At 38.0% G+C, this 14,241-nt stretch overlaps 1 protein-coding gene across 2 annotated transcripts; it reads left to right on the plus strand.

Annotated features, from left to right (window-relative positions):
- The first annotated feature begins 4,351 nt into the window (after positions 1-4,351).
- LOC135156008 (uncharacterized) lies at positions 4,352-11,576 on the plus strand. 2 transcript variants are annotated; one of them, XM_064106834.1, is made up of 5 exons: positions 4,352-4,743; positions 5,711-5,887; positions 6,607-6,975; positions 9,483-9,624; positions 10,019-11,576. In XM_064106834.1, the coding sequence occupies exons 1-5, from the start codon at positions 4,602-4,604 to the stop codon at positions 10,311-10,313; spliced, it is 1,125 nt and encodes a 374-aa protein (XP_063962904.1). In that variant the 5' UTR covers positions 4,352-4,601; the 3' UTR covers positions 10,314-11,576. The 2 variants fall into 2 exon arrangements, with proteins under 2 accessions (XP_063962904.1, XP_063962905.1); XM_064106835.1 differs by having other exon boundaries at positions 9,486-9,624; positions 10,019-11,572.
- Positions 11,577-14,241: the final 2,665 nt, after the last annotated feature.

The following is a 14,241-nucleotide window of genomic DNA, read 5'->3' on the forward strand; positions in this document are numbered from 1 at the left end:
GCAGGAAAAAATACTTTCTTCTTAAAAAAATAAATCAGCATGCAACGTTTTCTGATAAGCCGAGTAAAATAATGTAGACGGAATATGTTATGTTGCCTTAAAATTTGTCAAGTTTGTAGAAACATCATTCGTCAATTCAACATTATTCCCACCAAATTGGTCATGTTTGATAAAGGAATGATACTGCGCATGTTTGTCAAAATGTAGACAAATAGTAACCAAGTTAACCGTCAGTCAATTTAGGAGCAAACAATGTGTGAAGTTATATGAGCTGAAATGGAGATGGCTCGAGTAAAGCATGTGCATACTCATGTTTGTTTTTACTGCATAAAATGTTGTCGAGGTTTTCCTTTCCCTAAAATGTCGTCATGATTATTGAGAAAAGTGACACCTTCTCTCAAAAAGAGCACGTATGCTATTTCCACTATACAAATTTGTATACAAACACAAATCTAATGAGCAAGATAATATTACAGCTTGAAAATGAGAAATCGCTTTGCAACATCCTTTGTTTGTCTATTCTTTGCCTCATAAGCATGATAAGAGTAAAGGGAACAACACAACCTAAACATTTTGAAATGATGAATAATAATGTATCAACGAACTTCCAAAGGAACCTTGATCATTTTTACCCTGACTTTATCTCGGAAGGTCTTATACAACGTATAGGGCCTACCCACAAACATTTCAAGGAATTGCTTCCTGCTAGGTACCCTTTACGTCACCTGGGTTGAATGCAGCTCAACGCGGATCGTTCTTACCGATGGAAACTACGCGATGGCTGAGATTTGAACCCACCCCTGCCCTCTTTTTAAAAGTACATGTTTTAATTATATTTGGGTTGATTCTGCTAAGATTAAGAGCTCCAGGACATATCAGAGGGACGTGGCAGTGTCGATCGAATCCGGGTCGTCGTTAGCTACAATATATCATACTCGCTCATGGCAATGAAAATGATATCAAGTGCCCTTCACTCAAGTGGTCTGTATCCTTTTGGGAACAACTAGCAATCGACTAATAGTGACTTCTTAAGACTTTTCCATCGATGTGTAATGTGGGCGTGTGCGCGCATAAATTTTTTATTTTTTTCCTTCGTATTGATATAGAACAGTGAAAGACAGTGATGAAGTTATGTTTGCAAATGGCATTGCTGGAGTGTATGGCTCCTGGACATGACTTAATGACAAATATATACTATCTATACTATCCTTGTAAAAACATAGACATTGGCGGACAGTGGTGGAGAAAAGGCAAACAAAATTAAGAAATTATTACCGGCAAGGACATCATGAACGAGAAGATGAATACGGCAAGGTTCAGGCTCTAAAGATGCAGTCAGCTTTGTTCGAGTTAGACGATGCCATAATTCATCACAATGATTATGGCGTGAATAATCGTATTGATAGGTCATAATGCCAATTAATATCAATAAAAAAATAATAATATTATTATTAAAAATGATAATAATATTAATAGTGATGTTATTTATAACAATAATGATAACAACAACAACAATAATAATAATAATCATCATCATATAATAAAGTTCATGATAATGATGATGATGACAACAACTAAACAATTATGATATATTCATTTATGTTGGTTTCATTTTCAAAATTTTGACATGTCTTACTGATATACAAAAGAATTATGGAAACAATCCAAATGATACTAATTAAAGCTTTTAGTTTCAGTCTAATTTCATTTCAAAGAAACCCGATAGAAAATCCATACAAGACAAATTACAGTGAATCTTAACTTAAAAGCAAAAATAAAATGAACGTTAATTTCAACCACTGGAGGCGCGCAATTTGGACCTGTGTTTTATTAGTTTATCAGCATTGAAACACAAGGAAACCGTTTGTTCGGGTATATTATGCAAAACTAGATTTATAGCCTTTTGACATAATGTGAAAAAAAAGGCTGTCCCGCCGTCAATTTCAATAATGTAAAAAAAAAAGAATGCTCATGTAAATCATATCTCATGTTTGAATAGATCATATGCACTTTAATTAGGAGCCCGGATTAAGAGTCAGCTTTATCGATGATTGAGACCTTCAAAACTGAGGTAAAGACATTTGGGGGAGCCGGCGCCTTCGAATGTTTCTTAACCCCCTTTTACACCTTCACGGATGCAACACAAATCATCCCGGATTGTCAATCTGGGCCGGGTCATCCGTGTAGAGTCCAGGATTACCCTGAACACACCGGTTACTCATCCGGCGCCATCCTTGATGTACCGGCATATCCGGGAGAAAAATATAACATGTTTCAAATTTCATCCCGGAGTACTCGGGCGGATAATCATCCGTGTTCATCCATGTAGCCACATTGAACACCCGTGTACCGTGTATCGAATGCATCCAGGAGGCTCCTTTGTAAAAACCGGGAGGTCCTTGTTCATATCTGCTATATCCGGGGTCGAAATTTTTCCATTGTTCGCCTACATAAACAATCGTCCGTGTTCATGGCCAGGTATGTGTTCGCTTCAGAGGTTGCAAAAATAAAAGAAACTTCAATCTTGGCCAATGCTCTGGAGATATCCCAGTAGAGACCGTAAGCCATCGTGGAGGTCCGTGTAAGGACCCAGTAACATCCGTATATTCCATGTTGACTACCGAAAGGTTATTCTATCCTTGTAGAAACCGTACTTTTCCGTACATTTCCGTGTAAATACATATTAAATCCGTATTCACTCCGGCAATGGTAAAAAAATTATCAATTTGGCTCATCGGATCACTACGGACTGAGATCCGTGATGATACTTGTTGCATCCTTGAAGGTGTAAAAGGGGCTTTATAGATAAATAGCGCTATTCATACCCACCATCATCATCGAAGAACAGCCGGCGCTCAGTACAGACCAGGGACTCGTTTCATAAAACTTGCAATATTAACAACTTTGTAATAACAGTTTAAAATTACTAAAATTCTTCACTTTGGTTGACTGATAAGAAATTTGTTAAGGAAACTGATCATTAATTTTGTTACTATAACAACCATTTATAAAACAGAACCAATGCCTATCTGATTTATAAGCGTAACCATGGAAACCACGATGGTAAAGAAACAACAAAGATATATTTTATACAATTAAAGCTTGTTATTTCATTCTTGCTCTCAAATACACTTTCCAGGTGCTTTGTTGACTACGTGAGGATTAGTGTTTGACTAGGGAGTGGTTCCATCGATATTATCTGGCTTTCATATCGATTATGCCTCTCCTATCTATGTTATTAATTTTCTCCTTAGCCATCCCCCTTTTCTCTCTACTCTATCTCTTAACATCCTTTCCGTCATCTGTCTCTCTTTCTTTCATTTTTTCTTTCCCTTCCCAACTCTCTATCTCCTCCTATTGCTCTTTTCTTTCCCTCTCCTCCTCTTATACCCGCCGTCTCCTTTCTCTCTCTCTCCTTCACCTCCTGTCTCTGTACTAGGTAATTATGCTTAATTTCGTCATCATCTGTAAATAAAGTAGTTTCCCATACAACCACAAAGAGAATTTTACATTTTTCAGATCTCAGGAGCAGATAAAACTGGCAATACTTTGTTCTCAATTCAGTGCCGGTCGCACTAAACGTTGTTAGCCTAACAGAATGCTAACAGTAAGCCCAATCATATCCTCCGAATTGTGAAGTCAAAACATTTATTTCAATATGTGAGTAATGCATTGTTGTAACATTAGGCATCGCTGCCACATTGCCGGATGTAACAGGGCCTCTGTTAACGTTACTATGCGGTCGGTACAGGTCTTCACTCTGATTCTTTGCAGCACTGGTATTTTACATCATTCTAGCGATAGCAAACAGCCATGCAGCCTTAAGCTTTGATGAAAAATCTACAGGTTATAGGCCGAGCATAAAACCGATACCAAACCTTTCTGTTATCATATTCGTCATGTCATCCTGAGCCAAAATCTTTTCACATGCCCATTCCTAGTGGGATACGAAAAAAAACATTCGCATGAGCCAAATCCGTTCCTTTATAATAGGTATCCCATTGCACCAGATCGTTCTGCAGTACGTATATACATTAAAAAAAGTCCCCGCAAATGTAAAATCTACATTATGGGAATGAGCTTCACATAACAATTATATCGGTCTCTTAAATCAGAAGGCAGTATATAAGAAAGGATTACTGTACATCACATCCTTAATGGAATAGAGTTCAAGATTTAATTTTTGTGAGAATACTGAAAAGAGTTTTTTAAGATCAATAAGGTTCATATTTCGGAGAGAAAACAAATCAATCCTTGTAAATAAAGGTGTGCTGATCACAGCTGTTGAACGTTATTATAATCACAATCATGCGCTCCCCGAAAGCAAAAAATTGAGTTTGCCTTCACTTTCATCCAGTTTGCATACCTTAACGAATCATGCAATATGTGCTATCAATAAAGGAAAACAATCGGTTCTAACAGTTTCAATATTTCTTCGAATAATAATTATTGTTTATTTATCTATTCTCCTTCGGTCAGAAAAAGGAGAGGCAAATGTCATCCGCATCGTCTTACACCTGGTGATATCGGGGATTTTCGAAATTTGTCAGTTAGTAAAAATCTCAAAAAATTGCACTTTCCACCATCCAGTAAAGAGCACAATGGAACCATGCGTCATTATCTCTTTAGCCTTTTACGTGATTTTTCAACATACATTTACCTTCATGAATGCGAATCAGACTTTTTCTTCTCCACCTCCTTTTCCATCGCCTCTACCGAACGTAACTTCTTGTTACCATCCACGTAAGTATAATCTTACTTTAAAAATAATGTATTGTCTTTTTTTAAAGGCAAGATGGTATTAGAGTTCAATGCATGCGATAAATAAATGTATATCTCAACGTATATTTCATATTTCCTTTGGAAGATGAGTCATATTTTATCGATGCACAATAAATGTGAAAATACTGAATATGAAAATACTACTGAATTTGAATACACTATACTGAATTTGAAAACACATTTGAAAGAACCCTTTTTTAAACCGTATATTGAATACGGCTGCATTATGGCACATGTCATTGCAATGAGGATTTAGCATGTTTGGCTCACAATAGTAAGTGATTTTTCATATAAAGACGAACATCATATTTCATACACCAATTTGTTGTGTAGATATTTTCTACATATCATATGCATGGATATAGATCGATTGTCTTGAGGAACTCGATGAGGTACTGAGCTGATCCACATAATAATTTACACTTCTGGAAATTGATTATAGGCCTAAGCAAAATATGGTTGTTCAAAATCATGACTCTGAGGCCCGTATTCTGAAGTCGGGTTTAACTTAAACTCAGGTTTTGAGTTGTGGTTTAAGTATGGGAAGCCAAAAGTATCAAAATATTTATTAAGTTGTATGTTTCTTATGTTTACTGTGCTCTTTCCTGATTCATCGATGGTGAAGACAATCATCTATTTATACTTCCTAGACAATTATGAATGATTTGAGAGCCAACAGAGCTAAAGTATGATATCTCTACTGTTAGTGATTATGTAACAATTGGCTGTCCATACTTAAACCCCAACTTTAAACCTGAGTTTAAGTTAATCCCGACTTCAGAATACGGGCCTGAAAGTCATGATTTGTTATAGAGAGAGGGGTAGCTGGTTGAGTCTAGGAGAACCTTAAATTTGACGAAATGACTATAGACCATTCATGTTTCGTTTCACATTAATGTCGCTTTATTTTCATTTCTTATTTTTGCAGTATGTACACGTATCATCCAGGAAACACAGAGTCTGATTACTCTGATGCCCATTCTTAACAGTACTCGACAAGCGATTAATGTGACCTGTCCTAATCACTTCATGCTCATTGGTGGTTCGTTTCTTGAATGCATCGACGGTCATTGGTCTCCGCCGTATGAATCACTTCACTGCGCAGGTAAACAATTTTCATATAGGCCCACATGTAAGCTACTTTGATGCACTTTTGTAGATTATAATAGCACATTATAAAGATGGATAAAACGTACTTTTGTTATTTATAACATCCAAATGTCGCATTGGCCTGTAGATAATACCTTTGTCAAAACAAAATTATCATAATCTTCTCATTTAATGAAATATCAGATTTTTATTGTTTCACTTCTAATTCTTCTCAATTTGTGACGAAACTTTTCATGTACAAATGAAGGGTGTCAAACAGGACGTAAGCTTACCAGAAAAATGTAACATCGTCTATACGTAAACCGTGGATTATGAAAATGATAATGAATGACATCTATATTTATAGCGTGTTCGCAAAATGATCTGAATGAAAAGTTTATTCGACGGCAATTGGAATACTCCAATTATTTCACTACATAGCAATTCCATTAATGATAAACCTTTTTGTACGTCCGACCCCCATTTGTTCAGATCCTACTTCACTTCATACACTAACCATGTCATTGTCATTTGACAGCGTTACAGATTGTCAAAGAACAAGAAAACAGAGACGGAAAAATTCATGAAGGTCCCACATATAAGGGGTCGGACCTACATATTTTATGGAATTGCCCAGTTATCTTCAACTGATAACCTCTAGCATGAAAATTGCCAACTTATATTTTAAAAATGGAAAATCTTCATGGAAAATGGTCCTGTGTCATTTCTTTGAAGCTCCTTGCACTACTTGGAACTTGACATTGTCAGCACAGATGATTACCCAGCCGCCGCTACCAGAGACGGGAATGGTTCGACATATGAGCTCATTCTTAACAGAGTGTCATGAACCTCCCCCACAACCTCGAGGCCATCCACCACGGCAGGAAGGTCCTAGCATTATGTCGCTACTGACTAGACCTAAGGGAGAACTCTTCTGCTACGATAGCGCATGGTTCTTCCGTAGTCTCTTTAGGTGCGAGAATGGTACAGGGAATGTACCGATGGCTATGACGACAGAGGCAATGACGACTGAGTTTATGTCGACGAGTGTTTTCTCGACGGTTGGCATTGAGGACTTGGAGCGTAAGAATTGTACGGGCCAAGGTGAGTCTTGGGGTGGTTTTCCCAATCACCCTTCCATTATGCATAGGTCTATTTCTGATATATTCATTGATAAATCGATAACTGAATCGAACCCGCAAACATGCATCCACAGCATTCGGTACATTCATAATATTGGGAAGCTGGACGGGAATCATCGCATACAGAGAGCGAGCAAATTGAACTGGACTAATTCCAAAACCCACCATACTACATTCTCGAATTTGCATTATGGGCTACCGCAAAATGGCGCCGCCATGTAGAAGATGAATATTTCTAGGCCTACAAAAATCAACATAAAATCGGCGGCCATCCGGAGTGATGAAGAGGACAAGAGGGGGGGGGGGGGAACAAGTTCTTCCTCTCCCATTCAAAATAGAATTTGTACTTAAACCTATGAAATGGGTCGTTTCGTCCCTCTAAAGTGACATGAAAAAAATATTTTTTAAACTCTACTCTAATCATAGTAATATAACGCAAATCCCCCCAAAAGGAAAATTATTGCGTAATATTTGTTTGCTTGAATGTCGTTATCATTTTGAGGAGGTATCAAAAGTATTAAATTTATACATGTAATGACTGACCATGAGACCGTTTCGAGAAAAAACCTGTAGGGTGTTTAACCCTCGTTATCATAAGTATGAGCAGTGCTTCTCAGCCAATCAAAATCAAGGAAACATGTCAGATCCGACCGAAAAAATCGCTCTAATAGAACAACCCCAATATGAACTCATCTTGATCGCCATTTTGTATTTTGTTCAGATCCCATACTAAAGAATGAGGTAAATGGAATCTCTGATCGATACCATCAATTACTGAGTTCCCATTGATTTTTAATGTAAGTTCCGACTGCAATTTATCGCTACAAGGCAAAAAATGCAGCACTAATCACCAAACACCATTTTTGTAATAAATCAAAACAAATATGTCCTTCATGAAATCACAACATACAGTAGTATTGATAAGTGATAGCATTAGTACTTTAATTTAGCTAAAGGAATCAGTAAACAAAGTCCTGAATAACAGAGCAAGCGGTAATTATTCTTACATATGCTGCAGTATTTAGAAATACATTTGTGTAATTTGACCTCAATATATTCACGACTCCAAAATGTATGAATACTTCTCGGAGGTAATTGCGGGATTGCATACCACTCCCTTCATGATAGTGGCGCAATTGGCGCCATGACATTGAAATGAGATTGCCTTGGTGCATCGAATGGAAGAGGGCGACAGACACTGTTCACGAACAGTTGAAATAGACAAACAGTAATGTGAATATAAGCCACCGAGAATACGTCAAGTTTTTTATTCGTCGGCTCTCATTAATGTGTTAACATACAACTCAGAGGAGGAAGACAAACACACTTTTGAATTCTTTGATCCTTTCCTTTCAAAACGTTTTTTTTTAAAGGTGTTTCGACCAAAAAAGTAGTAGGTATGTGCCGCGGGCGAGACAAAAAACGGGGGCCTTGGAGCGGGCTTATTGTAAAAAGGAGGGTCCTCGGAACGGGCTTCGGAACTACAAATGTTTGTGAAAACGGGGGTCCTTGGAACGGGTCGCCTGCGTGTGAGGGCGTATGCATCCCTATGGACATGATAAAACGGGCATACGTGCATGCAGCTAGCCCGGCGGCACGGGCTCCGGGTGCGCTAGCACAGAGAGGCGATGGTCGGACAGCGCCCTGCGGCCGCTTTTCACCAAAACTGCGGCTCATTGTAGCAGATCAATGCGGCTGGAACGGCGTAACGGAAAATATGCGAAGCTTTGGAGCGGCTTTCTTTGTTCTTTTTCTCAATAAGGCAAAAATGCTATGCCTTGGAACGGAAATTTGAGTGTAAAAATGGGGGTCCCCTCTGCGGCACATACCCACTATGCATTATATACTGAGTGCCCCTTCCCCCCCCCCCCCGGGTTTCACATATTTTTATCTTTCCTCAAAGACATTCATTCAGAAGGTTCCAGATATCCTGAACAATCATCTGTGGTATTGTATGCGAATGATTTTTATGTATTAAAAAATGCCGTCTTCAGCCATCTTAGTACTCCCCCTCCCCACCACTGAGTCTCTCTCGTTGGTTTAATGTCTAAATTTCTATTGAAGCAGATAGACCTTTACATGTTTAGCTCAGACGCAATAATTATTGTACACTTGATCAGTTGATTAATTGATATATAGATAGATTAAAATGAATGAGTTATTGAACAAAATTGAATAACTATTCAATCCATTAGGCCTTACTTTTCAATCAACGGTGATCAATGATGAATCATGGTTCCTCGATCTATGACCTAAATAAAATGGAACCACGACAAATACTGGCATTATTGCAAGATTTGATGTTGGCAAATAGAGCCAAATGTTGATTATGTTCACAAGGAATGAATTGTGTTTGAAGTATTGCCGTTCAGCAAATCTGTCACTGGAGAAAAAATGTGACATAAAACATTAAGATAAATTTTACATCATGCATATTCCTGAATATTCTCACCTGATTTCTTTTCGCAGCAGACAGTGGTAATATTACTTCAGTTACAGCTGCAGAAAATTCAAGAGTTCCCGCTTCGATTGTCTACGCTCTCTCCGCACTCGCTTGCGTTCTCTTCCTCATTGTCATTGTGCTGTGTGTCGCCCTATGTAGGTTACGAAGGTACGCGTAGATTTTTTTCAGATACTGGTGAAAATGCTTCTTTGCTTTGATATCTAGGCCTTTATCGAGATTCGATTTCTCGGAATGTTTGGGTAGAATCTACCAATAAGATGTCAAATTAAGTTTAAAAGATATAAGAATCATTTGTGATGAACGATAAATTTCCAATTGTTATACCCAAAATGAAAATCATTTCAAATATTTTTATCAAAAGGAAAAGGCCTAGTCTGCGATCCGATACTAATGCCCCATTGCATCAGTATATGACGGCTTACTGTGTGACTGACCTCTTAAGAGACAGCCCCTTAACATGACCAAAGAATTTAACGATATATTCTAATTCATATCGTATGAACCGATATATTTTTTTTAATATGCTTTCATTTCTGCATAGAAATAACAAGGGTCCAAAGCGCATGCAGAAATCAGGATTTAAGGATCAACTGAGTATCTTCCAAAAACCGACCCCATTGAATCGTCCGCCGAAGCTTCCCGAACGACCGAGCACTGTTGGTTCCGTGGGTTCCATTCGGTACCAGGAACATCAACCGCCAAAGTTACCAGGTCAGAAGATAGCCGAAGAGGAAGCAGAGGCGAAAAGAATCGAAGCCATCCGAACAGAGATCTATGAACAAATTGGGAAACGAAGCGATTTGCCCGAATATATTGACATCTACCAAATGAAGTAGCAAAAATCTATGGGTATAAACGGAGGGCAGATTTAAGAACAATCAGAAATAGGTATATAGGGGGTATATCTATTTTTCCTTCCAGAATCGAACATGGTGTTGTCGCACTCCCTCTTCAAAAAGAAATGGGGAAAAGGCACATCAGGACGTTTCCCAGAGACTAGAGACACTCAATTCGATGTTTTATAAAACCACCGATTAACTTTCTACAGTGTCTGCGCTTCCAAATAGGAGCTAGTAACATTTCATATCCTTTCAATTTGAATAAAGCTAGTTGTTAGAGTTTGTTATCATACCTACTACGCCAGTGCTTTTTATCATTACTTAGTAACGTAAAGTAGATGTTTGCATAGATATTCCTCACTGACTGATAATGATACCGATAAAAATGATTCACGTATACCTGTGTACTTCTTTAGTTCACATTTTGGGTTTTCATCCCATAATATTTAGTTTCAAGATATTTGTTTCACTTTATGGAATTGTTTGCTTGCTTACCCGAGTTCTTCTTCAATTTCCCCTGTTCAAGATTTTTGGCAAAATGTATAAAACACAAGACGTCAATATCGATGTTCGTCACACATTTAGTATGAAATAAAACGTATTGTATATTGTTACATCGGTACAATATGCGACATGTCCAATATGAAAAGTATTATCACTATTATTTATTGTTAGTGATGTTTGTTGCCCTCATCATTATCATCATCAACATCATCATCATCTCAATATTAGTATTATCAACATTTTTCCCCTCATCGTACCCTTCATTAATAATAGTATCATAATTTCACTTTTGTTGTATTAGCTGATGCCATGTTTTTATAGCAGAAGCAGGAAGACGGAAATAGAGGAGTGATAGCAGTTTTTGTTCCGTATTAAAAGTAGGTCTTAGATTACCATACTAGGTGTAGATCGATGAGTGCAAATAAATTTAATTATTTATCCTCGACACAGATTTTTTTTTGAAAACTAGATTTCACGCTCTGTACGTCAATCTGCATTTTCCAAATGATATATCCAGTTGTTAGCCACTAGCCTTCAATATTTATTATTTAAAGGTTGTTTACTGCCATACAATATTTTTCTGTGTAGATATCACTATAAGCATTAAATTGATATTCGGAGTGTTGTGATAGTTGTCGAAAGTACTTATATTTTCTTTTTTTAATAAGAGCATTCTTTATCAGCGTTATTATCGTTTTTACACATTAGACATGCAAGAGGAGATTGATTTTCAATAAATGTTGTATTAATCTAGACATATCTACACCGATCCAATCCTCACATCCGTCCTCGACGATTGAAAACCATTCGAGCATACAATGTACACTACACGCCCGAACCCGTTTTTCCTAGTTGTATGGGTGTGGGTGTGTGTGTTCGTGCGCGTGAGTCGTTTTGTGAGGTATGAGACGGTGAATGTGCATGTGTGGGGGTGTGGGTGAGTGTGTGTTCAGAAGGATGAGGGTTTAAATATTTCACCCAAAAGCAAAGGCTTGTTAAACGTATTAATATTGATTATCAATGTTAATATTAATAATAAACGTATTTAATATTTCACCCAAAGACAAAGGCTTGTTAAACCCGATAGGAAGGGATTTCTTGAATGCTCGATGCGCTAGATCAGGGTAGCCGTGCTAAAGCCGGGGTAATAGTATGCAGCGCTTAGAAACATTTGTATTAAGCGCTATATAAATGTTGCATATTATTATTATTATAAACGTTTGTGAAGACGGCCGGTATAATGTTCAACGGATTTTTTTTATAATTCATATTATTTTAATATACCTCCATCATATTTATGGGAAATTAAAAAAAATATGAAGAGTAAGAAATATTTAAAGTCGATGATGCTAGTAAATTCAGCATAAAAGTTCTCCCTGAAAAAGACGCTGCATCGATTGCCGCAAGTTTTATCGCCACCAATGGCACACATCTTACTCTCGTCTTCAATATATTGTGCTATTGTGGTTGTACCGTTTACCGTAATGCTTGCATGACAGCTTTCAATAGATCGCTTTCTACATCGGCATAGAGTTGACCGTGGACTCATTATAGCTTTGTTCTAAAATAAAACAAAAAAGGCAGATAGAGAAAGAGGGAGGAAGGGAGATGAAAGAATAAGAGAGAAAAAAAGAGAACCTGCATTGTAAGTCCTCCTTTCTTTCCTTCTTATTCCTTAGCCCATTGGCTCTGGAACCGGGTGATCTCTGTACAAAGCGAAAGAAATGTGGTTAACAGTCAAAACTCGTAGACACCTCTATCATACAAATACATACCCCTATACATGTCACTCAAATTCTACGTATGACTTGATCAGTTAAGAAAATACACCGAATGGCGTTCTGGAAAACCATATTATACGTGTATATCGATTGGAATCTCCGAAGATTTTAGAGGTCGTGATGGCTATGCGGTGAAAATCCCCCTTCTCTATGATGCTTGGGTCTAAAGAGTGAGTGCGGTAATATACCCACGGGTGGCCCCATGTTATTTCGATGGGGGGGGGGGTGACCTAGAGGGGCGTAACAGGGGTCGGTGGCCATGCAGGGGGGGGGGGGGCAAGAGCCAAAAATTTCCCGGTCATATCATGGAACAGGCAATGGCATCATGAGGCAAACATTTTGAGGGGGCGATATGATGTATCGGGCAAAAAATAAAAATGCGAGCGAGCGAGCAAAAATTTTGACATTTTTATTACAAAAATCCAATTTTGTGATAGATTTTGACATAATGTTAAAGAAAGATAATATCATATTTCACCCGTCTCTCTTTTTTTGTACGCCACGGTGAATAGCATTTTTGTTATGATCGTGCGCATCACGGCGAAGCTCTATGCTCAAGGGGGCCCGGTATGGCGCGTGTGGCAAGAAGTAGCTTGATATAAGTCCCGAGCGAGTGAAGCGAGCGAGATCACCGTTTTATGAGAATCTAACATGAAGATAGATTTCGACGTGATATTCAGGAAAATATAATACACTTTTCCTTTGCTTTTCTTTCTTTCCTCTTTTTTTTTTGATTTGGTTGAAGAACTTTTTGGAGCCATGGTCCAAATTCATCCAATAATAGCTATGTGGATGGGGTCCGGGGCGGAGCCCCGGAACCTCTTGATATTAAAGCCATTTTAAACCTTACAGATGGCCACTAATTTTAATCAAATTGCGTGTATATTTATATAGCCTTCACACAACACATAAATCCAATGCAGTTGTGTACTGTAATCATCCAAATATTTTGAAGGGGCACACCATAGAAAATGTGGGAACATTTGTAAAAAGTCGCCAGCGAGCGAAGCGAGCCAGAAAGAAAAATGGCCTTTTGAAATGAAATTCTAAATATGTGATAGATTTTGACATCATGTCATATAAATTTTTTTCGCTGCCTCCTTTATTTTCTTTTATTTCCCCTTGGCTGTGGAACCCCCCCCCCCCGGCACGCCAGTGCTTCAATGCAAAGTTTAATGCAGGAGTAGTCCATATACATGGGCCGTTATAGAGCCCTTTATAGGTTACAGATGAAGAGCCCCCACTGTACAGGGTCTGGGACAGAGCCCCCGGTAGCTTTGGAGATTTAGTAAGATTATGATAGACTGCTATATACCATCCATCTTTATTTTCAAATTTAGATTTTGGCTCATTCCATTCTACCTTCATTTCCCGCTTTTGTTTGCCTTTTTGTCATCTTTAATTTATTTCCCTGTCTTACTAATCATGCTGATGTATTTGTATATCGGGGAGAATTGTTCTTTCTCACTTGTTCTTCTTTTCTTCCTTTTCCCGTTTTCTTTCCGTTTCCCCTTTTTATGTTTTTTCTAAGTTTTCTTTTCCCTTTCTTTTCCCCCTTCCCCTTTCCTTTCTCCCTTTCCCCTTTCCTCTTCTTTCCTTTCCTTTCCCTTTTTTCTTTCTCCCCCTTTTTTTTCTTTTTC

This window comes from Lytechinus pictus, chromosome 11 (genome assembly GCF_037042905.1).
Source record: "Lytechinus pictus isolate F3 Inbred chromosome 11, Lp3.0, whole genome shotgun sequence".
NCBI lineage: Eukaryota > Metazoa > Echinodermata > Echinoidea > Temnopleuroida > Toxopneustidae > Lytechinus > Lytechinus pictus.